The sequence below is a fragment of the Drosophila mojavensis genome, unplaced genomic scaffold, assembly GCF_018153725.1.
Source record: "Drosophila mojavensis isolate 15081-1352.22 unplaced genomic scaffold, ASM1815372v1 contig_16, whole genome shotgun sequence".
NCBI classification, from domain to species: domain Eukaryota; kingdom Metazoa; phylum Arthropoda; class Insecta; order Diptera; family Drosophilidae; genus Drosophila; species Drosophila mojavensis.
This window is the reverse complement of record NW_025318693.1, coordinates 8,035,801-8,060,278: the sequence shown is the minus strand read 5'-3', so window position 1 is coordinate 8,060,278 and position 24,478 is coordinate 8,035,801. Positions and strand designations below refer to the sequence as shown.

Below are 24,478 nucleotides of genomic sequence, written 5' to 3'. Positions count from 1 at the left end.
GCAGGCGCCAAATGCAGCCCATCGTAAGCGGCCGTTGGGTTATCGGCTGGGGCCAATGCATCAGCTCATGCATTACAACATGATTGAAGTGCTTTATTGGCAATATTATATACAGACCCAGACATTTCAAATATATACATATATATAATTAAATATGTAAATAAATATAAGCACATGTCTTTACAGCCGCACACCTAACACACACATATATATATATATATATATATATATATTTACATAGAATAGAGTACATAAAAAGCTAAGCGAATCTCTTTGAGTTGACTGAGTACTTAGGAAATAATTGAACTACAGTTAAGCAGAGTAACCATATGGATAAATGTTGTACATTTCGTGTGACACGCGGCGTGTGCGTAATATGCGCCTGCACCCTCTCCGTGTCCTGGCCACGTATGTACACATGGCAGACGCCCTCAAGATTCTCACAGAAATCTCTATTTTTAATGTCCGCTGAGCCACGTTTGTATTTGACTGGAACTTCGGCCCTTTGTTTCCACCACGGCTACGGCCACATAAACCGTAGCCAGGGCCATGCAGCCGGCAAAGAACCAGAACGTTACATCCGAGCCCCACTCTGTTATCATGATGCCGAAGCATTTGGTCACCACAAACACACACAGCCAGTTGGCCATGACAGTGAGCGCCACGGCGGTGGCACGGACATCGGGCATGAAGAGCTCGCCCATCATCAGCCATGGTATGGGTCCGTAGCCCACCGAGAAGGTAATGATGAACAGCACCATGCAGAGCAACGGCAGCCAGCCAATGTGCGAGACATCCTTGCCGCTCTCCTTCATGTCAAAGTAGGCGCCCAGCATGGCCAGGCAAATGGTCATCACGGTGCTGCTGAAGAGCAGCAGCATCTTGCGGCCGGCTCGTTCGATCAGCAGCGATGAGGTCAGCGTCATGATCACCTGCACCACGCCTACAATGATGGAGCAAATGGAGGCGTCCAGGCTGCTGCCGGCCGACTTGAATATGGATTCCGTGTAGAATATGACCGCATTGATGCCCGAGAATTGCTGGAAGAACATCAGCAGGATGGAAATGATGAGTCCGTTGCGTGCACCACGATTGGTGAACAGGTCCAGGAACGAGGCATCTGCGCCCGTCTGATCCAAGTCGTTTTGTATGACCTGAATGGCGCTGCGCGAGTCGCAGTAGCGACCCCACAGCCACTTGAGGGACAACGCTGCCTCCGCGCGGCGACCCTGTCAAAGAAATCAGAAAAGTCAATGAACTTGCAGGGAAATATCACGTTGAGTAACGGCTCACCTTCTTAAGCAGGTAAACAGGTGTCTCTGGCAGCATGACCATGCCCACGAGCAGAGCAATCGGCACAAAGAGGCACAGAATGCTGAGCGTAGTCCACGAGACCATGGAGCCGACCACATAAATGAAGAGTATGCCCATGGTGAGCAGCAGCTGGAAGAGCGTGCCCAGCGTGCCGCGAATGCTAGTCTCAGCTATCTCTGAGATGTACATCGGCGCCACCACACAAAAGCTGCCCGTCGATATGCCTAAGGGAGATCGAAGAAAAATTGTCATACAAATGAATCGACAGATGAGTTGTTGAACTTACCAATTAGAAAGCGGCCAAAGTACAGCCAACCGGCTGACTTGGCAAAGCTGATCGATAGCCAGGCCAAAATGAACGGGACATCCATCGCCATTGCCGTGTAACGTCTGCCAATTGCATCGGCTATATAGCCCGTGGGTAGAGCGCCCAAGAAGGCCCCAATGGCCAGTAGTGAACTAACCCAAGTCTCTGAAAGTAAACAACGCAAAAATCAATTATCATCAATCTACACGTGTAATACTGTTTGCCCTGACTGAAAGATTGATCGATTGCGCGATCGACCTAATTGATTGACTGCTGGTTGATGATAAAATATAATCAAATTAATTTGTAATTGAAACAGTTATCATATTATAATAATTCATATATACTGTTTGCTCTGATTGATTGAATGATTAAGACTCAAGACATTGGCTAAGCTGTGGGATATCGAAATTTTCAGTTCTGGGAGTAAACTCTTATGTAAGTGAAACGACAGTTGTCGAACTGCAAATCTGACTAATTGACTCATTGATGACCAGTGTTCAGCTTAGCCTGTTAAAACCAAGGAGTAAAATTATAAACGGAAGTTTTCTCATCTGTTACTAGTAAATATATTTAGGGATTATACATCATGAATGAACTGAATTGGGCAAAAATGGAATACATGTATGATACAATTAAAAGTACTTTCATTTGACAACTCTGCAATACAGTTTAAGGCAAATAAATATATTGAGTGGTGACATCATGAAACTTACAGCGACTCACATGATAATAAATGCATTAAATACAGTTATTCCTATACCCTTATATTGTCTAATAATATATTTCTCATAAATAAATGAAATTAAAAGACGTCAAGTTGAATTGGGGTCTAACTAAGGCTCTATTTTTTCATTTGTTAACTAAAATCTAAGATCAGTTTCCAGATAATTATTTCGGAGATCGAATGGCTGGTATAAGTACAATATTTTTGATTCTAAACACATATGCAGATAATAAGCTTACATATATTAAAAATCTTCAACAGGTTACTTTTATACCTTGTAAATTTCATGGCGAGAAGTGTATAAATTCTTCGAATGAGCCTTGTGATATCAAATGAACACAGATTAAAGTCATAAATTGCCCCCGATAATACTTTTATATGTAAGCATAGCGATATAAAAGAAACTTACGTTGGGCGACAGTTAGTTGTAGTTGATCATCGTGCGGTATGGGTGGGCTAACTGGGCTAGTCTCATTTCCAGTGGAGTTGGTCGGAGTCACTATTGTACTGCTATTAACTACGGGCGCACTGATTTGAGGCAGCACGGGACTGGTCCAGGCCAAGGCAGTGCCCGCAGCAACAGCGCCCAGGCAAACTGTGAAGATATAGAGCACAGTTATGAGATCATTCTTGCCATCCTCGATCGTTTGGTCTCACTGATAAGTGCTGCTATATATTGGCGGGTCTTGGAGGTCTTCACGACGCCATCCAGTGGATCGTAGAGCATTGGATTGTGTGACAGGCCATCATTATCCTCTTGGCTAACGGTCTGATAAAAAGAGAGAGAAACGAAATTGAAATTGTATCGTCCATTGAATTCTGAGGCGAATCTATTTGCGTATACGCCCACACGTGCCGTGTCACAAACTAGGCCAAGAGAAGCCAGTTTCTGCACAAGATGGGGCTGGGCATTGTGGGCCATTTCATCAAGGCGGTATGGTCTACAATGAAGAGTATTTATGGCAGCATAATATTGCTTACAGCTCTTAAGAACTCCCGGTTGCCCGATAAAGAGCAATTAGAGGTCAAAATACGACGGCGCACACGAATACGCAAAAGATAATCAAAATATTTAGGCAAATCCAACAGAAATTTTAATAAATACGTAAGGCACAGTGTGCGAGTGTTTGTGTGTGTGTTTATTTTTAAAAAAGAAGGTGTGTTCATTTGAATGTTTTGATATTTGCGGCACTAGAATTAGAATCAGAGCAACATTTGGCCTTTACCTGCCACCAGCGCGCCATGGCGCCCACAACTTTATCTGAGTCCATTGTAGGGTTTATCCGAAATGAATTGAAATATCCCGAAACGCGTTACATAAACACAAAACGACTAACGACTTCAAATTATTATCTATATATATATAAATATATATTTTTATATTTATTTATATATATTATCGGTATATTATCTGTATAAACTTTTCTATAGATATCCGCATAGAAATGTCTTTTTCGCTAAAATTAGTTGACGCCTCGTCTCGAGTGTTTTGGTCCGTACGGCCAACACAGTTGGAGAAGACTGTTTCGGCGACTCTTCGAAAAGCGAATTTTCTTCTCGTTTCTTGAGGTATTTGCGGGGCTTCTATTTTTGCTGCTACCCTAAAGATGCCAAGGCATCTGCTCTTAATGAGCATATATGTAACACGCAAACAATTGAATAGATTTGGTTTTTAGATAGAAATTGGTGTCGAAGAATAGATAGATTATGGATTAAACATAAGTGTATTCCTATTGTTAATAATAAATAAGTTTGACTTTCATTAGTTAATTTGCTATAAATAAATTCTATATAAATAAATATTTATAATTTAAAAATTTCATTTCAAATTCACTAAGTCAGTCTTTCTTTTTTTTTTTTTTTTTTTTTTTTTTGCCTTTACTTAGTGTATTCCAAATTTGTTGCGAAAAAAATATTTATTTTGCATTGTTTTGCCAACAAAATTGCAGTACATTTAAAATTTGACGTCAGACATAATAGAACAGTGCCTCGTCTACATTCTTTGGGAGTCCAATGGTATGAAATAAAAGAGAGAGAGAGAGTTTAAGAAAGCAAATGTAAAAGCAACTACGAATTTCCCTCGGTCATAAATCAACATGTCTAAAATAATAAATATTCATAAATCTTTTATGGTCGCAGCTGCAAAAAAAAATAAAAAAATTTCAGAAAATTCTATACGATTTCATAATAAACATATGCTCAGAGAAATGTTACGCATACGCCGCTTGGTCCAAGCAAACAAACGCTTCCTGTAATGTCTATAAAAAATTGCGTTGCTGTTGCACTTGCCAAAAATGCATTCGACGACAACCAAATGCGTCAGGTGAAAGCATTTGAAATCGTACACTTACAGTTACATATAGACATGTGTGTATATATGCATATGTATGCATGTATAAATAGTGGGAAATACGTATGTGCATGCATAATTACAAATTGTGTTGATCAGATCCGCCTAATAGCTGAGTAGAAAATACAAATTGAAAAATAGTTGTTTTTTTTCAGTTATTTAAGTGTTAAATGGAAATCCTTTTCAGGAATGCAAACGAGCACTTCAGCTGTTATCAAAACGGAATGTTTAATTGGAAAATACGTATACTATGCAAACGTAATTGCATTTAATGGCGTCAATTGCAATTCAAATGCCAAATAAACCTGTCGCCATAATGACAACAACAGGTCGCTCAGCAAGAGAAGGAGCGAGCGAGAGAGAGATAGAGTGTGTGTATGAGAGGTAGAGCCTATGCACTTGCCGAGCAAAGACTCAGACACACCCACCCACCACAAGGCAAAAGAGGCGCATCACATGCTAATTATTTTTGCGCTGTTTGCTTTGCTCTGTTTACATTTTGCCGATTCCCCTTTACCGATGGCCCAATGTCAAGTGCAATCGTTGGCAGTAGCAGCAGCAGCATCGGCATCGACATCCACAGCGACATAGCGACATAGCGGCAATCGGCCGCGCTCTTGGCGCCGATGCGCCTCGTGCGCACGAAGACGCTACGAAGGCTCGTCGCGTTTGCTTTCGTGCGCTCAGGAAGGGCTTGCTTTACAATTTATTGTATGAGCGCCCAGTGGCTCAGTGGGGAATGTCGATTATGAATGTCGTAAAAAATACGATTCTATTTGCATTGGCGGGCAGAGAGTCAATTAGAAATTCAACTGCAGTTTTACCTGAAGGTGTGTACCAGATGATCGAACGCAAGCGTACAATCACTTACAATTTATTTCATTAAAAAAAAAAAAAAAAAAACAACTGTTATTGTTATATGACAATTTTTTTTTTTAGCAATATGTGTGGTGTTTGCAAGTGTGTATGTAAGTATGTGCATGCTTATTTGTGAGTGTGTTTGTAAGTAATTAAGTATGTAAGAGCTAGTGATGAGAGGCTAGAAAATAGGCTGGCAATCCAAACTAAATTTGTTTTGATTTGTGTCGCATTTTGAGCGTTCACATATTACATTTATTAATCTATAATACAAAATCTTTTATACAAAATTAGTTATTCTCCCTTAATTGAACCTTCACACCCTCCAATTTTACGTTTGTAATTCAGCGGTAAATGGGACGCACGTACGTATGGCAGATCGAGCATTCCACAAAACCAATATACTCTTTTAACTGCGTGAACGTGTATAACGATAAAGATTCGCTATATTATAATATAGATTTGAGAAATGCATTATTTATGGCAAATGCATTGGCCATGATATGGACCTAAATGGAAATGTAAATATTATTGTTGCTTCGCAGATTACTCGACAGCTCGCATAAGCAAGATAAAAATGTCCGGTCCGGGAAACATAAACAAGCTAGTGATAGGGTCCAGAGCGAAAGCTCTGCAAAGTGTAAACATACAAGTTGATAAAATAAACAATATTCTGTTATTAATAAGTGTTTAACACAAGTTTCATACAGACAAAATATTTAAATATATTTTACTATTATTACTTTTATCAACAGAGGATAAATCAGTAGCTAGAAAATCTATAGAAAAGCAAAGCTGAGCGATGAATAAACAATGTGCGATAATCAATCAATCGTATTCAAAGCTCTTGAATCATTCATTATCGAAAGTCAGTCAGTTCACACGTGAACTCACGCATTCTGATTGTGCTTCTGTTTCACTTGTGATAACCTTTTTTTTCGGGAATCATAAAAGTGTTTTAAGCAAGGGTACGCCCAGCCATGGCATACCCAATAAACTTTGGAATAGTATTATGTACAAACACGTATTCAAAAGTCAAGTACCTTTTTGTATTTATGCTCATAGGGTGCTTCTAGGCTAGAAGCACCTTTATGACTCTGAATACAATACAAATGAAAAAATAAAAAGAAATAAAAACAGAAAACTAAATGTAGAGCACGCATTACCTTAGGTATTTGGATTGGATGAGGTTTTAACAATTTATGAAATCTTATAGCCCGGTGTTATTTTGAAATTTTCGGCGCAAGTTGCTAGCCTAGATTTAGCAATTTTGATGTAGTGCTCAAGATAAGATATCTAACGTAATGTGTGTAATAAATTAGCTTATAGATTGTATATTACTAAATAAATAACATTATTTAACATTTTTTATATTCCATCAATCTATTCAATTTAGCAGAAGCTAAGCATGGCATACTTTTGAGTGACCCATTCATGTGGATAAAAAACTCGAATTCTTAAAACTAAAACTTGTTTTTTTTTTTTATTTTTTTTTTATTTTTTTTTTATTTTCTAAAAGTGTTCATATTTATGTTGTAAATCCTTTTGAGTGTACATTAACTCATACCTTTTTAATATCCTCGGTCGCGACCATAGTTAATATATAAAGTATACGAGCTTATTTCAAACATACAAACTTTAAATCATTTAAATTTTATTTTATTTAGTTTTTTTGTTTGCAAAAATTTTGATAGTTGGCTGTTTAGTTATTTTTTAAAACGAATTAGATTTCGGTCAGCTAAAATTTAATGGGAAACGCTTTAAGTAGCGAGACGTGTGGATGGGTGCACTGAGCGCACAAACAAAACTGAATTTCTCAAAGGAAACGCGCTTAATGGCAGAGCTAAATGAAAACGCTGCCAAGACTCGCGTAAAGCGTCGACTGTGATGTCGTGTCGTCAATTGATATATGTATATCGCAACAGCGGCAGCGAAACCAGCAGCAGCAGTGGCAGCGACGTCAGCGTTGGCATTGCGCTGCCGATAGCGCTACTTTGTATTGACTTGGGCGACCCGTCAGTGGGTTCACTGGATGATGGCATATATGTGGATCATTTACAGATTGATCGAGCGCTATAAACCCGGATGGATATGAATTTAAGTGAAAATCAATTGTGGTTCTATATGGCGTATGAGTGATTTCATAATTTATTATTCATCATCGCTTGCATCGCGCTTAAATAAACTATTTGATTTTTCGGGCTGATCGAACTGAAACTTTTCCAAAAGCCGTCGAAACCCGCTCTCCAACGAAGCCGAACAAACATCCTTTAGTTTTTCTAGAACATATTGAATTAGATCTTCCAACAGCACCTGTAAATGGGACAATATAATCCAAAATTCCTAACAAATGAACAATAATTGTACCTTCATATGAGTTAGAGACACTTGACAACGGCTGTGTATATTATGATTGTCGAAGAGCATATTTTGAAAGAATACCGGGTCGTTTTGCTCGATTACGGCATTCAAATAGCGCATGAAAGCCAAACTATGACCATGCAAACGATGCATATCCAATTTACCTTTTATCCGAAAATTGTCAGTAACTTTATAATTTTCCATCAGATATCTACGGAATCGATATTAGTCCAGATTTTTTGTCTTTAATTTGCATAAGGAAATCTTCAAGTGGTTTTTCTTACTCAAAGTAAATTTCCTTTCCATAACGACGCTCGAATGGTTTAATTAGCTTCCAGGCCTGTCTTAAAGCCAACCTCTCATTGAGCGTAAAGCCACACTCATCATAGACAGGCCCCACTTTAAATTCTGGCAATGCTTTCGGAAATATGGATGTCACGTCGATACTACTAGAGTCATCTTGGCTTAAATTTGATTTTATTGAAATTTTACTCATTTCGCAATTTTATTAGTGTATTTGTATTTCAAAATAGAAAAAATGAGAATATATGTATATATGGGGCACTTATGAAAATATTATGTGCAGAAAATATGTCAAAAGTAAATAAACAATGACTTAATAATAAAGGAATATGTGTTCAATCATGGTGTTGACTTTTTCTTTTACAATCTCAGCTGCTCAACGACTATAGGGTATTCACTTAGCACATCAATAATTTGAGTCATGGAATAACGTTCATTTGGATCGGTACTCCAGCAGCTGGTCAATAGTTCCTTTATTTTCTCCGGACAAGAAATTTTTATATCATCTAAGGAAGGACTTTCGCCTAAAACGAAGTAATTTTATTGTCATTACATTTTGTATTCTGCCTTTTTTTGTTTTTTTCTACAGGAATATCGTGGTCCATACCATCTAGAACTGCTTTGGATATTTGTAGGTTCGTGTCATAGCTGTTATACGGCTTGTCTCGCGATAACATTTCCCACAAAGCTATTGCATAGCTGTAAACGTCACATTTCTCGGTATATTTTTTACCTCTAAAAACCTATAAATGATAAAATTGCAAATATTATATTTTTAATGTGTGCGTAAAAATGGAATAGAAACCTCTGGTGCCATATAGGTAGCAGTGCCCCTATTATTTGTCATCGATGTACCCAGGGATCTCACAAACGAAAATTCACAAATCTTCACATGTCGATAACTATCACATAGCAAAATATGGTACGGTCTAATATCGCGGTGAACTAGCTTCTTGGAATGCATGTATTGAATGCCCTATAAAACAATATAAAGTCATGGTATACTATTTAATATATAATAATATATACCTTAGCTATCTGAAGAGCCCAGTTTATAACATGAGCTAGGTCATAATTTATCTGTTCGGAATATATCAAATTTTCTAGAGATCCGCCATCCACTAGTTCCATTACTAGGTAAAGTCTATTGTCCTTTATAGCAGTTCCATGCAAAAACACTATATTTTCATGATTTGCACGTAAAAGTTCTGTGATCTCGTTATCAGTAGACTTGTTTATATTTTGTAGAAATATTTCCTTTACAGCAACATCTTTTGTGTGCCATCTGGCCTTAAAAACTTTTCCGTTATTTCCTTCGCCAAGTACCTAGATCAAGAAATGAGCATAATATCTTAATTTTCTATTGACAAAAATATGTATTTTTCTTTTAAATTATACCTCGCCAAGTCTTAAGTCATCAGCCTTAATAGAATGCATGTTTGATTTTCCAACAAAAACGATTTTGCTGATATCTGAAGGAAGATAAGACGTGCCGATTTGTGCTGTTCAATTATTTGCAAAGAGGTAGATTAATTATATGAGTATTATATTTATAAACAATATATAAAATTGCATTAAACAAATACTCTTTTGATTGTGAGAATGTAATATTTAAAAAATTGTAATATAAAAAAAAAAACGTCTTCTTCACAACGGTCCAATTGCTCTTTGCAAATACTTTTACTGAGTGATGAACTCAATGGTGCAAATTTCCATTTAAAATCGAAAATGAAGTGCAATATATTAATCGATAACAGATGTGCATACCGAATCTCGATTGCTCAACGGACAACTGTTACGTCACAGGCAAACAGCTGTTATTGCCGCTAAGAACGTAAACATGTCGCTGGCGAATCCTTTTCGGACTGTATTCCGTCTACCAAGTCGAAATCAACGCGTCAACTGGTTTCCCGGCCACATGACTAAGGGTATGCGGCAAATACAACAAAGGCTGCGTAACGTCGATTGCATTGTTGAAATACATGACGCGCGAATTCCTATAGCCGGCCGAAATTCACAATTTTTTGATACAATTACGGGTAAGCACATCAAATTGTTCTCAAATTATTGTAATAAGTTAAACACGTTCCATTTCCTCCTATAGGCAATGGCGCAAAGCCCCATATATTAGTATTGAATAAGATCGATCTCTTAGGAGGCAAGCAACAACGTGGTATACTCAAGCAGCTTCGTGCACGTCAGCCGGAACTGAAACATATTCTCTTTACCAATTGCAAAGATCAGCGTAACACAGGCGTGTTGGATATATTACCGCTGGCAACCAAGTTAGTGGGAGAGAGTAGTAGATTCAATAGAGCACAAAGTGCCGATCACAATATTATGATAATTGGAGTGCCTAATGTGGGCAAGAGCAGCATCATTAATGTACTGCGAAATGTGCACCTCAAAAAACGCAGCGCGGCACGCGTTGGAGCTGAGGCCGGTATTACGCGATCAGTTGGTGAACGTATTAAAATCCAGGAACAGCCACCTGTCTATATGATAGACACTCCCGGCATACTGCAACCGTCAATCACAGATGATGAAATGGGCATGAAGTTGGCGCTGGTGGGCTGCCTGCCAGATCATATTGTCGGCGAGGACTTGATAGCCGACTATCTGCTGTATTGGCTAAATAAACACGAGCGCTATGAGTATGTGAAATTGCTTGGTCTACACTCCGGGCCCAGCGACAACATTAGCGCCGTGCTGGCAGAATATGCTCAGCAACAGGCCATGTTTCATCGCGTCAAGCAATACAATGGCCAGGTGGAGGTGATGACCAATTTATTGGCGGCTGCGCGCAAATTTATTAGCTTCTTTCGTACTGGACAGCTGGGAGCTATTAACTTAGACGAAGAACGTAATTAATTGAAATTTTATTTTAATGTTTATAATATAATTATAAAAGTACTTTAATGTCTAGTCTTAAATCTTCTTGTATCAATTGTCGACCATTGGGACATCAATGGCAATGTTACCCACACCCGGTACGGGTATGGAATAGGAAACACCGACATTGTCCATTTCGGTGTCTGGCGCAGTCTCTTGCTGTACGGGCACATCAATGGGTATCTGCTTTTGTTCCATCTGCGGCAGCTGCTCAGAATCCACATTACATATGGATGGCTCCACTGCATCCGAAGGAGCACTGCTGACAGCATAACCTGTTTGCGCCGCTGTCGCACGTAGTTCTTCGGGCACGCCTTGCATTCGTTTATTTATGTAGCCGGTGTAAGGAGCCATTTTCTGATAGTATTCGATGAGCATTTCTGGATTTTTCTCGGTTACCTGGCTGCTTGACACCAGATCGAACTCATCACAAAATTGCCATCTAACGAGATATTTGATTTCACCAGTTACATCTGTTGCACCCATAATCTCTGCCAGTTCCAAGCCACGTTCGTATCCGCGCGGCTTTTGTATTTCTTCACATTTTGGTTTTTTTTCACCGCGTTTCTTGGATTTCGCTCGCGACTCCTCAAACTTTTGTATGAGTGCTGGGCAATCGCAGTTTTCCTCTGGCTCCCAGGTATTATCGCCGGATGGATAGCCACGCCATTTAATAAAGTATTCTACTTTGCCATCAGAAGTGATGCGCTTGTCTACGATGCGCTCAACAACAAAATTCGGTTCGTTTTTTACCATTGTAATGAAAATTTATATTCTTGTTTGTTTTCGTTTATAATTTATGTTTATGTGTATGTGTTCGCTTGTGATGCGAAACAATATATCGATGTATCGCACACGACGACTATTCGGTTCTCTCGAAGCTCGATTGGATTCGCTGTTAACCAATTTGCTATTCTGTTAAATGTAGCTGGTATCGATATTTTAAGTCAGTGTGGATTTTCAATTGCCATTGCGCGCACGAGATTTCTTACTGCGTATTTTGTGTTCATTGAAATCGTAAATAATGAGTGACACTGAAGACGTTTGGTCAGATTGGAATCCCATAGCTCAGCACTATTTTGACGAGACTTCAAACAAATATGAAAGGGTTAACGTAGCGCCAGCTAAAGACAATGGTAAACTAGATCGGATCTCTAAACAAAAGCAGTATCCATATTTGATTATCAAAAAGAAAAATCCATTTATAACGGAGAATTTGTTGGCAAATTATTTTGGCGATATTATCTATGAAATAGAATTTCGTTCAGGATCACGCGAATTTCTTGTTTATTTCCATAACATCGGGTATGTTAAAAAAAAAAAAAAAAAAAAAAAAAATGTTAAAAAAAAAAAAAAATAAGCGAAATAAAATATTTTACAAGTAAATTATTTCTTATCTCAATATTTAGGTCTCTTGAGGCGGCATGGACAAAGTTTCGTCAGTTTCCGAATATAGTGCATTGTGTTGAGGGCCGCGCACAAAAAAGTATATCATTTAACTCAGCATTACAGCTGCCGCCTCCCACTAATGAACCGAATTCCGTTAACTTGGAGTCTCGCACGATTATGATATCGGCGAACAAGCATAAACATCCAGAATTCACGAAGCCACCCATAGTCATTAGATCTGACTATACTAGAAAAGGCTCTCAGCTGGCCGACAACGATGGGAACTATCGCTATTTGAGTGTAAAATATGAGTTTATGCTGGAGCGACATGGAGCCTATGTCTTGGAACAGAACATTGAGAAGGATCAAGCTGTTCTCCACTTTCGATCCGGTCGTTCAATTATTACGTAGGTATAATGTATATAGTATAACTGCTTATCTATAAATATATTTACTTGTCCTTATAGGCCGAAAATCCAGCTTGAGGCTAAGCCAGCCCAAGTTGAATCACAACTGGAGAAGCTGGCCAAGAAATGTTTTTCATGCAAATGCTACACGGACATTAGTTGCAAATTCTGCCAGATGCCTTTTTGCAATACCATCTGTTTTGATGTCCTGGCCGATGTGCACAAGGAAAGCTGTGGCAAGGGCAGTCTACCCGAGATTGACGATGCCATTATTTCAGAATTTTCAAAGATACAGCTGCCGCCGTCCGGCTCTAACGTGAAAATCTCTGCATTCGAGCAGAGCAATGTTGTATATGTGCGCTCAGCTGAAATTGGGGATGAGATTGCCTACTATAAAGTTCTGTCAGATGTGATGTTGCATGGTAAACATTCAGCCAAACTGATGCAGATGCCCCACTGCGGCGAAATAGTCATCTACAAATCTAGCGTTCAAATTGTGCGGGCTATGGTCTTGAATGTCGACAATCCGCAGGCCATATATGTGGTGTGCGTGGATTATGGCAATGTGGAGATCATAACTCTGGACACTCTGTACGAGTGTAGTCCCTATTTGGCCGGCTTGCCGCGCTATGCTCTGCCTGTCCTGTTGCGCGCCGTGCCCAGACGGTTCATGTCGCCAAATCTGCGCAGCATGCTATATGAACTAGACCACACATATACGTTTGTGCTGAAGTACTCGAAGCGTGATTTTGACTTTGACAAGGGAATGCAACGCGTCATTCTTATTGAGAGTGAACTGAATCGCAGCCTAAATCGTTTGATTAACACAATTGTGAATCCAGTGGAGCCATCGATCTCAGAAATCGGCTATAAAGAAGATGTAAGGCGGATAAACCAGATATCAACAGTTGACTCAATCTATTCTTTAATTCCAGTATCTGCAGCATGTCCATTTGCCAACAGGCAAGAATATCGAATTGGTTGTCATGGACAACACATTTATCAAATTTGGCGTCATTCACTGCACAATTCTGGATTATGCATACGAAATAACTTCCATGCAGCGCAATTTTCAGTACTATGGCGAATCCATAGCCAAATGTAAATCTTTTGCTGCGCCGTAAGTCTAGTAGGAATCCCCAAGCCTCATCTGAATAACTAAGGTTAATTTTATTTTTAGTAAAAATGAACTGTGTATTGCCAAATATCAGGGCAAATGGTGCCGAGGCGTCTGCATGGAACTAGTGGGTGATGGTTATCCAAGCATCCTGTTCATAGACTATGGAAACATTGCGGCAGTTAATGTGGATGACATACGTCCATATCCACCACAATTCACATTTCCTATCTTAACTACTGAGTATGAACTGCTGGACATGCCCGACGATATAACCGCGGAGCAATTGGCCCATCTCGAAAAGCATTTGGCACTTGGAGCCATTATCAACTGCGATGAGGTTATTTACAATGAACTGGATAACAACTACTCACTGCGCTTAGACGTTGTGCAAAAACTTACAATGGAAAACTAATAAGTTAAGACAACGAAAATCTTTATATACACGTATGTATGCCATATTGAAAATTTATAATAACGTTATAAGCATTTTTGTAATAACTGTAAATGAATATTAATTGAATTATGTTCAAAAATGAGACAAATATTCTTCATGCTGTTTGCTGTAGACGTAGCTTAAGCTTGGTATCTCAACGCTTAAAAATATATCCTGAAAAATTAAATTTGTATCAAATGTTATGCATATCGATATTTAGAGCATTGCTTACCTGTAAAAAAGCCTCGTTAAATGGAGGCTGCCATTGCTGCCAATCCACTAATACCTGTAATATCAAAGTTTTCATTTAAGTTCACCAGACTTTCAATGATAACCTACATTTTGACTAATTCCCTGTAACTGGTGAGTTGGACTCACACGCTGCTGGAGTATATCCATTAATTGTTCGCTGCCATTGAATAGTCCCAAGTATTGTTGGAACTGCCACTCCTCCCAACATCCAGCTGTGATTAGCGTATAGACTCGTGTGTCTGCCGCTAGCAATTGGCTAATTTCTGACCGAACACTAAAATTATAGAGTATTACATATTTGCAATTATTTAAATGCTCGTGGGATAGATGCCCAGCGATGAAAAGAGCCACCTTTGGCTCTTTGGCATCCTGCGAAATGGTTCCATTGAAGCTGCCCGCTTGACAGGAGTCTTCGACGTATGCTATATTCCAGCATTGGCAGTAACCCTTAATAATGTCCAAGCAGCTTTGATCACTTGCAACGATGGCACAGTTCTGGCCATGCGCTACAACCAAATCGTCCAACATTAAATGAACAAACTCAAATTTGGCAGAGTCGTAAAGCCCCATCTCCTGCCAGGGCGGCAAGTGGGGCAGCAATGCTTGCGACACAACCTGTTGCTCTTCCAAATGCTTTAGTAGCACGGGATGATCACATATGAGCTGAGCAATTTCATAAATGTCTTCTCTTCTGCACAATTGGTGCTAAAATATATAACCTTCATAAATATATGTCTAAAATATTGTATACAAGCTTATATATGCATTACCTTTTCCAAATGCTCGCAGTATTCGGCGAGCAACTGCATTGATTGGCATTGAAGTTCGGCTGGTGCCAGCATGCAAATATATTCGTCTAGCTTAACGGGAGGAGCAGCTGCAGTGACGACATCGCATTTTAATTCTGACGATTGTTTCTGCTTTCTCAGAATGTTTGGCAGCCTTGGGAGTTTGCGGGCGGGTTCATTATGGGCGGACACCATGCCAATAGATTCCTCTTGCTGTCGATACCAGTTTTCAATTTCCTCTCTACGCTGTGATATACATTCATCGGCAGTCCTGAGCTCCTCTTGAATCTCAATGTCTCTATTGCCGATTTCGAGCAGGGCACCTTCTCGAATTTTGTCCCGGTTAAAGAACGTCAAAACGTCTATTACTTTGCCTGTTTCATCCTTCAAGGTTGCTTTGGTTGTAGTCAATTCGAGAGTTCCATTGCCTGTCCATGTTTTATGTTTTTTATTTGACTGCTTACGCCAGAGCACGAGAAAAATGCGCTTGTCTTTCAGAGGATTCTCTCCTTCATTGTACTTATGTGGCCTAAATCCTTTATAAGCACCAGATGTGCCCCATTCCATTTCCAGGGGAGTGGCAACACTTTGGGCAGGATCCAGCTCAGCAATAGAGACACCCATTTTGGCTGCTCTGCGTATTGATGGCGCCTTTGAACGTCGCATTCGAAATCTAAAAAGAAAATCAAACTATTTCGAACTGCCGCTTAGCTCTACTCCCCTTACAATGTGATGAAATGTAAGCAAAGCAATATCGAAAAGAGAGCTGTTAACTAACATTCGGTCTGCTCTTGTAAATTCTAGCCGATATATCGTGAATATTTATCGAGTTGAGCGTGAGACAAATCGACTTATCGATGATGCAAAAAAGCATCCGAACCGGCGTTTCCACATTGTGGATTACCCACCAATTCCAATTGCAGTGGAACTGCAGTAGACTCGGGAGTGTTGGACACAAATGACATTATGGCGTTCCATTGGTGCGACAACAACCTGCATACCACAGTGTTCACCCCGCGAGACTTTCAAGTGGAGCTGCTTGCGACTGCATTTGAGCGTAACACCATTATCTGTTTGGGTCATAGAAGCTCCAAGGAGTTTATAGCACTCAAGTTACTGCAAGAGCTCTCCAGAAAAGGACTCCGGAACGGTAAAGTGAGCGTGTACCTGACAAATCAGATTGATGCTGAGAACACGTCCATCTACACGATGCTCACACATCTCACCGATCTCAAAGTGTGGCAGGAACAGCGCGATCAGGGAATTTCAGCAGATCATTGCTGGACCGACTACCATGTCAGTATACACAAGCCAACTTCCTTTCTGTCCCTGCTGAAAGCTGGAAATCTGCTGCTAAGTAGTGTTCAACTGATTGTGCTTGAGGATTGTCACGACAGCGCCGTCTATCGCAGTATTTTGCCCATTTTCGAGGAATTTATTCTGCCAGCAAAGTCTGCCGATCGTCCCCGAATATTGGGACTAGCGGGTCCCTTGCATAGTGCAAACTGTGAGCTGGAGGAACTGCACGCCATGCTGGACACACTAGAGCAGCAGATGCTGTGTCGCATCGAAACAGCCAGTGACATCGTCACCGTGCTGCGATATTGTGCCAAGCCCCATGAGTATATTGTGCAATGTGCGCCCTTAGAAATGGACCACTTGTCTCGTGTGATAGTCGATATCCTGACCACGCATAAGTCGTTCCTAAGTGATCATCGCTATGATCCCTTTGAGATTTATGGCACCGATCAATTCATGGAGGATCTAAAGGGTATTTGCTCAGAGATACACCTTCAAGCTACTTTCTCTTATTCCATTAACAAATTCAATTCACAGATATTCCCGATCCCAAGCAGGATCCCCTAAATGTGCTAGACGCCTTACTTTCTGTACTCCATGAGATGGGACCTTGGTGTACGCAACGCGCCGCACTTCATTTCTACCAACGCAACGAGAAGCTGAAAGTCAAGACTCCACACGAACGACACTATTTGCTTTTCTGCCTGGTGAACACAGCGCTGATCGAAATAAATGCCCTATGCGAACAAACATACCAGAAGCAAATGGTCGGGGATCCTCTGGGCACCATTGACCGGTACTCCAGTCCCAAGGTGCGGCGGCTATTGAGAGTGCTACGTTGTTTCAAACCAGCTGATGCGCACAATCAGACTGAGGGATTGCGCAAAATGCGCCATCAGGTGGAGCAGACGGATTTCAATAAATTGTCGCAGGCACTCAAAGCCAAGTGTCACGTGGTTGAACAGCTGGATGAGAAGAATGTGGAAACAAGTAGTATCGTTAACAATCTGCAGCAACTCGTACAATCATCAGAAAAGGGAGCAAAGGTAGCGGCGCAAGCCAAGGCCAACACCGAAGAAGCTGCTCCAGCAACGCAACCAACGACCACCACAACGAAATCAAAATCCAATGGACAGCAGCACACAAGGAGACGGGTGCACACAAGGCGGCACAATCGACACCACAATGACGCGGGCGAGACCCTTTGTGCACTTATCTATTGTAATCAAAATCACACGGCTCGCGTTCTATTCGAACTGTTGGCGGAGTTGAGTCGACGCGATCCTGATCTCAAGTTCCTGCGCTGCCAGTATACCACGGATCGCGTGGCTGATCCGGCAACAGAGCCAAAAGAAGCTGAATTGGAGCATAGGCGGCAGGAGGATGTGCTCAAACGGTTTCGCATGCACGATTGTAATGTGCTAATTGGCACCTCGGTGCTAGAGGAGGGTATTGATGTGCCCAAGTGCAATCTGGTAATTCGCTGGGATCCACCCACCACTTATCGCAGCTATGTGCAATGCAAGGGACGCGCGCGAGCAGCACCCGCTTACCATATAATGCTCGTGGCACCCACGTATGATCCGTCCGAAGCAGCAACCGAAGCTGCAGTGCAGCTCAATGAGCAGAGCCATCGATTTATCTGTGCAACGTCCAGCGATGATACTGCGAATGCTGACCAGGAGCTCGACAGCGACTCAGACGACTCTGCACTGCCCAATTCGCTTGCTTCCGATCCATATACTTTTGGAACTGCTCGTGGAACGGTCAAAATACTCAATCCAGAGGTGTTTAGCAACCAACCGCCCACCGTGTGTGACATAAAACTGCAGGAGATCCAGGACGAGGCGCCCGCTGTGCTAGATGCCGGCAATTCCAGTGATGATGCCATTAGCTTATCGAATACCACACCTAGTGACAGAAGCGCGGAGCGTAGACCCAAGCAACGCTTCGAATGCGAACTCCACTCGATGCCATATATCGACTCAGCCACTGTGGTAAATGTTCCGGCAATAGCAGACAATCTGACAAGTACAACGCAGGTGCTGGTGCATCGAATGGCACAATATCGCGAGATCGAACAGGTAATTGTTATTAATAAAGTCAGCAAGCTTGATATGTATGTATTTTTTTAATACTTGGTTACTTATTTCAGATGCTGTTATCGAAATGTGCCAATACGGAACCCGCTGAGCTGGAGCAGATACAAGCGGAGCGATTCACTAGCTGCCTTGCCGCCTATAAGCCCAAGCCGCATCTGTCGACCGGCGCCTCAGTTGACTTAAGTACTGCCATAGCCCTGGTCAACAAATATTGCGCGAGGCTGCCCAGTGATACATTCACCAAGCTAACAGCTCTGTGGCGTTGTGCGAGCGTTGTTCGTGATGGTGTCACGCTATACCAGTACACGTTGCGCCTGCCCATTAATTCACCACTAAAGCACGATATTATTGTAAGATTTTTGAATATATGATGCAATTTGAGTATTTCAAAACGATTTATTTTCTCATTAAAGGGTCTGCCGATGCCCACTCAGACACTTGCACGGCGATTGGCCGCATTGCAGGCCTGTGTGGAGCTGCATAAGATAGGTGAACTGGACGATCAGCTGCAGCCCATTGGTAAAGAGGGCTTTCGGGCACTGGAGCCAGACTGGGAGTGCTTCGATTTGGAGCCAGAGGATGAGCAGATAGTGCAACAAAATGACGAGCCACGGCCGGGCACCACAAAACGACGGCAATATTACTATAAGCGTATTGCATCGGAGTTTTGTGACTGCCGTCCTGTGGCTGGCGCTCCTTGCTATCTGTATTTCATTCAGCTAACACTACAGTGTCCTATACCTGAGGAGCAGAACACCCGCGGTCGCAAAATCTATCCGCCGGAGGAGGCACAACAAGGCTTCGGCATATTGACGCTAAAACGCATACCAAAGCTGAGCGCCTTCTCGATATTTACGCGGTCTGGTGAGGTAAAGGTATCGCTGGAGCTGGCACGTGATCGTGTTGTCCTAACTGAGGAGCAGATTAGTTGCATCAATGTCTTCCTCAACTATACGTTCACAAATGTGCTGCGTCTGCAAAAGTTCCTCATGCTCTTCGATCCAGACTCCACGGAAAACTGCGTGTTCATTGTACCCACGATAAGGTCGACGGCGGACAGTCGGATTATCGACTGGCAATTTCTGGAGCTCATTCAAGCCACTGGGAACATGATGCCACAGCCAGTGCCAGATGAGGAACGCCAAAAACAATCATTCGATGCGCAACGTTTTCAGGACGCTGTCGTTATGCCCTGGTACCGGAACCAAGATCAGCCACAGTACTTCTATGTAGCCGAAATCTGTCCACATTTGTCGCCACTGAGCTGCTTTCCGGGCGACCATTATCGCACCTTTAAGCATTACTATCTGGTTAAATATGGGCTCACCATACAGAATGCAGCGCAGCCTCTGCTCGATGTGGATCACACGAGTGCGCGGTTAAATTTTCTAACTCCGCGTTATGTGAATCGAAAAGGCGTGGCACTACCCACCAGTTCCGAGGAAACGAAGCGGGCAAAGCGAGAAAATCTTGAACAAAAGCAGATACTAGTTCCGGAACTCTGTACAGTGCATCCGTTTCCGGCGTCTCTATGGCGCACTGCAGTTTGCCTGCCCTGCATCCTGTACCGCATCAATGGGCTGCTGTTGGCTGACGATATTCGAAAACAGGTCTCTGCGGATCTTGGCCTCGGCCGGCAACAAATCGATGATGAGGAGTTCGAGTGGCCCATGCTAGACTTTGGCTGGAGCCTCTCGGAAGTACTGAAGAAATCCCGCGAATCTAAGCAGAAATCCGATAGCAAAGAGGCAATCAATGAAACCGTGGAAGAGTTAGCTGTCGAGACAGTAGCTGAGCCAAACATGGATAAAGTAGAGAAGACTGCCAACGAGCTGGTAATTGAAGGAGAAGAACAGTTAAGCAGTACGGAAGAGTTTATAGAGATTGGCACCTGGTCGAATGACATGGCCGATGACATAGCCAGCTATTCAGAGGGCGATGATGATGAGGAGGATGAAGACTTTTTGCCAGTGCTTCCCGCTAATGTTAAGTTCTGTAAGTATAGGCTACTCAATCGTTAGCAAACAATTATCAAATCTCATTCCATTTCCCTTATAGGCGATCAACAAACGCGATACGGTTCGCCGACGTTCTGGGATGTGAGCAATACCAATAGCTTTAAGCAGTCAGCTGCCTCTGTCCAGCAGCGAACCGCCAAGCCGCGAGGCGGTAGTGGTGCGGGCAAGACTGCAAAAGTAGAGGGAAAACCCAAGTACGCCTACTACGAATCGGACAATTCGCTTAGCTCCAGCAGTGACGATGACGATCATGTGGGGCCGGTTCACAACTACAGCTCGGATGACGATGATTCGGATGGCATCGCCGCCGGCCGCATTGAGTTCACATCGAAGAACGAGGCGGAGGCCATCGAAACAGCTCAAGAACTGGAAAAGCGCCAGAAACAGATGTCCATTATTCAAGCCACCAATGCCAACGAGCGCCAATATCAAGAAACAAAGAATTTGCTCATAGGCTACAACTTCGAGCAGGCGGAGCGCAGAAACAGTGTTAACTACGAGCAGTCCATTGTTCGCTTCAAATCAGAGATTGAGTCCTGCGGTATGCTGGTGTCACAAGACGAGGAGCTGGCCCTCAAGCGAACAGAAGACAACCTAGGGAAAGTCGACAAAGATGGGGCTGCGGTGCAACTGGAGCTGCTTAAGCAACTGCTACCATACGTGCCAGAAGATGAAATTTTAGCTAAGCTCGAAAGCCACGAGTCGCTGGAGCTTTCTGATCTGGTTGAGTTAAATGCAATTTGGCTGCAGCAGCATGAGCCTGAAACCTACACCATATTGGGGTGTGGCGATAGCTTTGATAACTACAATGATCACCACCGACTGAGCTTGGACAATAAACAGATCAGACTTGAGTATCAATCGGAATCGGCAACGAATAATGAATGTGATGCGAATCCAACGGAAAGGCTATTAACAGACAGGCCTGATGCCGGCTTCAGTTTTGATCAGCAGCCGGAGCTGGTAGGCCATCCCGGACCCAGCCCCAGCATCATTTTGCAGGCACTGACAATGTCAAATGCCAACGATGGCATTAATTTGGAGCGTCTGGAGACAATTGGAGATTCGTTCCTCAAGTATGCAATTACAACATATCTGTATATCACCTATGAGAATGTGCACGAGGGTAAGTTAAGCCATCTGCGCTCCAAGCAAGTGGCCAATCTCAATCTGTATCGATTGGGGCGGCGGAAGCGACTAGGCGAATATATGATAGCCACCAAGTTCGAGCCGCACGATAATTGGTTGCCGCCCTGTTATTATGTACCCAAAGAACTGGAAAAGGCGTTGATTGAGGCTAAAATTCCAACACACCACTGGAAGCTGGCCGACCTGCTGGATATCAAGAATTTGAGCAGCGTGCAAATCTGTGAGTTGGTCCGTGAAAAGGCTGAAGCATTGGGCTTGGGCGCCAATGTAGATCAGCCCATAGCAACACAACAACATGCGGATTTAGACGACTCCAACGAGACGAACGATTTCAGTTGCTTCATTCCATATAATCTAGTCTCGCAGCATAGCATACCGGACAAATCTATAGCGGATTGTGTAGAGGCGTTGATTGGTGCTTATCTCATCGAGTGTGGTCCGCGCGGCGCATTGCTCTTTATGGCCTGGCTGGGAATCCGTGTGCTGCCCTACCAACTGGAGCCGGCTGCTGCAGACATTGAACAACGGAAGCCGGGTAGCACGAAGCCAGATGCCAACAACATGGTTACCGTATATGGGGACTGGCCGACGCCGCGCAGTCCGCTTCTGCACTTTGCACCCAATGCCCATAGAGAGCTGGAGGAGCTGCTTAGTGGATTTGAGGAATTTGAGGCCAGCCTGGGTTATACATTTAGGGATCGTTCCTACTTACTGCAGGCCATGACGCATGCCAGCTACACACCCAATCGTCTGACAGATTGTTATCAGCGTCTCGAATTTCTGGGCGATGCCGTCCTCGACTACTTGATAACACGACATTTGTATGAAGATCCACGCCAACATTCTCCAGGCGCTTTGACTGATCTACGTTCGGCTTTAGTGAATAACACAATATTTGCCTCATTGGCTGTGCGGCATGGCTTCCACAAGTATTTTCGCCATTTATCACCCGGACTTAACGACGTCATCGATCGTTTTGTTCGCATTCAGCAGGAGAACGGTCACTGCATAAGCGAAGAGGTGAGTTTCAATGTGAAATCAATTAGACATGCTAATGACATCACATCTTTACATCATCTTTATTATTATTAGTATTATCTGCTGTCTGAGGAGGAGTGCGATGATGCCGAGGACGTCGAGGTACCTAAGGCATTGGGCGATGTATTCGAATCAATCGCCGGTGCCATATTTCTCGACTCAAATATGTCCCTGGATGTGGTGTGGCAGGTATTCAGCAATATGATGAAGCCCGAGATAGAGCAGTTTAGCAATTCTGTGCCAAAGTCACCCATACGAGAGCTGCTCGAGCTGGAGCCGGAAACGGCCAAATTTGGCAAGCCAGAGAAACTGGCGGACGGACGTCGCGTTCGCGTCACTGTTGATGTCTTTTGCAAGGGCACGTTCCGCGGCATCGGACGCAACTACCGTATAGCCAAATGTACGGCTGCCAAATGTGCACTCCGACAGCTGAAAAAGCAGGGCTTGATAGCCAAGAAAGACTAAAGATGTGGCGCTGTGCTGTGAATACAATGTAGTTGTAGGTGTCCACATGTAGATATATACTAAATAAATGCTCCAATAACAATATTTTAATAAATTAAATTTAAATAATAACTAATGTAGGCAACATGACCAACCCTCAAGTATCGACAGACGATATAGTCGTCTCAACATGATGCCGTTTCTATGCAATAAAAACTTAATGTTTTAATACGTTCTCTCTATGTGTATATACTATATAGTATGTATAAATTATGTCAACAAATATTAATTTTGTTATACCCTGAACCCATAGAAAATTAAAAATCGGTATATAATATATATATGGATAATATATGTAAAAGGCAGGAGGCAGCGTGGCAATCCACACGTTGCTCACCCCTTACAGTATAAATATATTCTTGATCAGGACGACGGCGAGCTGAGCTGGGAACACTCTTCGTTGAATTCTATATTCTACATTAATTATTTAGTTTGAGTTATCGGTTCGGCAATCATACAACTTTGTTCTCTTTTGCTATTTATTTACTTTGAATTGAACAATAGCTAACAAGTTAATCTTCCTATTTCTTTATACCTATACTAGCATATTTATTGCTAATTTTTATTGTTATACCCTGAACCCATTGAAAATGGCAAATCAGGGTATAATGGGTTTGCTGAAATGTATGTAACAGGCAGAAAAAGCCGTGGCAGACCCCATAAAGTATATATACTCTTGATCAGGGCGACGAGCTGAGTCGATTTAGCCCTGCCCGTCTGTCCGTATGTTTGAACGCGTCGATCTCAGAAGATATAAAAGCTAGAGACCTAAAATTTTTCCTATTTCCCTAGGTCCGTGAATACCACGCGCAAATCGAGTTTTGGTACATCTTTAAAGCTAAAGTTGCCAAATTTATATAATTTCGA

General features: G+C 42.2%; 7 protein-coding genes across 11 annotated transcripts; 3 read left to right on the top strand and 4 right to left on the bottom strand.

Moving 5' to 3' along the window:
* Window positions 1-33: 33 nt before the first annotated feature.
* Window positions 34-7,439, bottom strand: LOC6573043 (facilitated trehalose transporter Tret1-2 homolog). 3 transcript variants are annotated; one of them, XM_001999102.4, is made up of 6 exons: window positions 7,124-7,439; window positions 3,006-3,117; window positions 2,758-2,943; window positions 1,601-1,786; window positions 1,294-1,538; window positions 34-1,229 (listed from the first exon to the last, which is right to left on the bottom strand). In XM_001999102.4, exons 1-6 carry the CDS (start codon window positions 7,148-7,150, stop codon window positions 459-461), a joined length of 1,527 nt encoding a protein of 508 aa, XP_001999138.1. In that variant the 5' UTR covers window positions 7,151-7,439; the 3' UTR covers window positions 34-458. The 3 variants fall into 3 exon arrangements, with proteins under 3 accessions (XP_001999138.1, XP_015022206.1, XP_015022205.1); XM_015166720.3 differs by lacking the exon at window positions 7,124-7,439 and adding an exon at window positions 3,575-3,713; XM_015166719.2 differs by lacking the exon at window positions 7,124-7,439 and having other exon boundaries at window positions 3,006-3,282.
* A 235-nt stretch (window positions 7,440-7,674) lies between these two features.
* Window positions 7,675-9,872, bottom strand: LOC6573045 (mitogen-activated protein kinase kinase kinase 7). 2 transcript variants are annotated; one of them, XM_032728031.2, is made up of 7 exons: window positions 9,619-9,711; window positions 9,250-9,546; window positions 9,026-9,196; window positions 8,828-8,963; window positions 8,202-8,744; window positions 7,924-8,128; window positions 7,675-7,869 (listed from the first exon to the last, which is right to left on the bottom strand). In XM_032728031.2, the coding sequence occupies exons 5-7, from the start codon at window positions 8,411-8,413 to the stop codon at window positions 7,708-7,710; spliced, it is 579 nt and encodes a 192-aa protein (XP_032583922.1). In that variant the 5' UTR covers window positions 8,414-8,744; window positions 8,828-8,963; window positions 9,026-9,196; window positions 9,250-9,546; window positions 9,619-9,711; the 3' UTR covers window positions 7,675-7,707. The 2 variants fall into 2 exon arrangements, with proteins under 2 accessions (XP_032583922.1, XP_001999140.2); XM_001999104.4 differs by lacking the exons at window positions 7,675-7,869; window positions 7,924-8,128 and having other exon boundaries at window positions 8,456-8,744; window positions 9,619-9,872.
* A 132-nt stretch (window positions 9,873-10,004) lies between these two features.
* On the top strand, window positions 10,005-11,153 carry LOC6573046 (mitochondrial GTPase 1). The gene is made up of 2 exons (XM_001999105.4): window positions 10,005-10,259; window positions 10,325-11,153. The coding sequence occupies exons 1-2, from the start codon at window positions 10,061-10,063 to the stop codon at window positions 11,089-11,091; spliced, it is 966 nt and encodes a 321-aa protein (XP_001999141.1). The 5' UTR covers window positions 10,005-10,060; the 3' UTR covers window positions 11,092-11,153.
* On the bottom strand, window positions 11,085-11,955 carry LOC6573047 (chromobox protein homolog 1). The gene has a single exon (XM_001999106.4). It carries the CDS (start codon window positions 11,866-11,868, stop codon window positions 11,164-11,166), a length of 705 nt encoding a protein of 234 aa, XP_001999142.1. The 5' UTR covers window positions 11,869-11,955; the 3' UTR covers window positions 11,085-11,163.
* Window positions 11,956-12,045: 90 nt separating this feature from the next.
* Window positions 12,046-14,648, top strand: LOC6573048 (protein vreteno). Its single transcript, XM_001999107.4, has 5 exons — window positions 12,046-12,417; window positions 12,522-12,908; window positions 12,969-13,788; window positions 13,844-14,028; window positions 14,089-14,648. Exons 1-5 carry the CDS (start codon window positions 12,137-12,139, stop codon window positions 14,438-14,440), a joined length of 2,025 nt encoding a protein of 674 aa, XP_001999143.1. The 5' UTR covers window positions 12,046-12,136; the 3' UTR covers window positions 14,441-14,648.
* On the bottom strand, window positions 14,445-16,254 carry LOC6573049. 2 transcript variants are annotated; one of them, XM_001999108.4, is made up of 4 exons: window positions 15,484-16,254; window positions 14,801-15,418; window positions 14,694-14,747; window positions 14,445-14,635 (listed from the first exon to the last, which is right to left on the bottom strand). In XM_001999108.4, the coding sequence occupies exons 1-4, from the start codon at window positions 16,165-16,167 to the stop codon at window positions 14,555-14,557; spliced, it is 1,437 nt and encodes a 478-aa protein (XP_001999144.2). In that variant the 5' UTR covers window positions 16,168-16,254; the 3' UTR covers window positions 14,445-14,554. The 2 variants fall into 2 exon arrangements, with proteins under 2 accessions (XP_001999144.2, XP_043863440.1); XM_044007505.1 differs by lacking the exons at window positions 14,445-14,635; window positions 14,694-14,747 and having other exon boundaries at window positions 14,874-14,987; window positions 15,065-15,418.
* A 101-nt stretch (window positions 16,255-16,355) lies between these two features.
* LOC6573050 (endoribonuclease Dcr-1) lies at window positions 16,356-23,656 on the top strand. The gene is made up of 6 exons (XM_001999109.4): window positions 16,356-17,272; window positions 17,338-18,884; window positions 18,956-19,252; window positions 19,316-20,897; window positions 20,961-23,089; window positions 23,162-23,656. The coding sequence occupies exons 1-6, from the start codon at window positions 16,468-16,470 to the stop codon at window positions 23,570-23,572; spliced, it is 6,771 nt and encodes a 2,256-aa protein (XP_001999145.1). The 5' UTR covers window positions 16,356-16,467; the 3' UTR covers window positions 23,573-23,656.
* Window positions 23,657-24,478: the final 822 nt, after the last annotated feature.

Coding starts and splice junctions, on each gene's coding strand:
- LOC6573043 (XM_015166719.2), bottom strand. CDS start 3,270: ATGGCCCACAATGCCCAGCCCCATCTTGTGCAGAAACTGGCTTCTCTT. Junction 1,539..1,600: donor CTTTGGCCGCTTTCTAATTG/GTAAGTTCAACA, acceptor GATCTCCCTTAG/GCATATCGACGGGCAGCTTT. Junction 1,230..1,293: donor CTGTTTACCTGCTTAAGAAG/GTGAGCCGTTAC, acceptor TTTCTTTGACAG/GGTCGCCGCGCGGAGGCAGC.
- LOC6573048 (XM_001999107.4), top strand. CDS start 12,137: ATGAGTGACACTGAAGACGTTTGGTCAGATTGGAATCCCATAGCTCAG. Junction 12,418..12,521: donor GTTTATTTCCATAACATCGG/GTATGTTAAAAA, acceptor CTCAATATTTAG/GTCTCTTGAGGCGGCATGGA. Junction 13,789..13,843: donor AAATCGGCTATAAAGAAGAT/GTAAGGCGGATA, acceptor CTTTAATTCCAG/TATCTGCAGCATGTCCATTT.
- LOC6573047 (XM_001999106.4), bottom strand. CDS start 11,868: ATGGTAAAAAACGAACCGAATTTTGTTGTTGAGCGCATCGTAGACAAG.
- LOC6573049 (XM_001999108.4), bottom strand. CDS start 16,167: ATGCGACGTTCAAAGGCGCCATCAATACGCAGAGCAGCCAAAATGGGT. Junction 15,419..15,483: donor ACTGCGAGCATTTGGAAAAG/GTAATGCATATA, acceptor TATATATTTTAG/CACCAATTGTGCAGAAGAGA. Junction 14,748..14,800: donor TACAGGGAATTAGTCAAAAT/GTAGGTTATCAT, acceptor TTGATATTACAG/GTATTAGTGGATTGGCAGCA.
- LOC6573045 (XM_001999104.4), bottom strand. CDS start 9,657: ATGCATTCTATTAAGGCTGATGACTTAAGACTTGGCGAG. Junction 9,547..9,618: donor ATGACTTAAGACTTGGCGAG/GTATAATTTAAA, acceptor TTCTTGATCTAG/GTACTTGGCGAAGGAAATAA. Junction 8,745..8,827: donor ATCCAAAGCAGTTCTAGATG/GTATGGACCACG, acceptor ACTTCGTTTTAG/GCGAAAGTCCTTCCTTAGAT.
- LOC6573050 (XM_001999109.4), top strand. CDS start 16,468: ATGGCGTTCCATTGGTGCGACAACAACCTGCATACCACAGTGTTCACC. Junction 20,898..20,960: donor TCCCGCTAATGTTAAGTTCT/GTAAGTATAGGC, acceptor TTTCCCTTATAG/GCGATCAACAAACGCGATAC. Junction 23,090..23,161: donor GTCACTGCATAAGCGAAGAG/GTGAGTTTCAAT, acceptor TATTATTATTAG/TATTATCTGCTGTCTGAGGA.
- LOC6573046 (XM_001999105.4), top strand. CDS start 10,061: ATGTCGCTGGCGAATCCTTTTCGGACTGTATTCCGTCTACCAAGTCGA. Junction 10,260..10,324: donor ATTTTTTGATACAATTACGG/GTAAGCACATCA, acceptor TTCCTCCTATAG/GCAATGGCGCAAAGCCCCAT.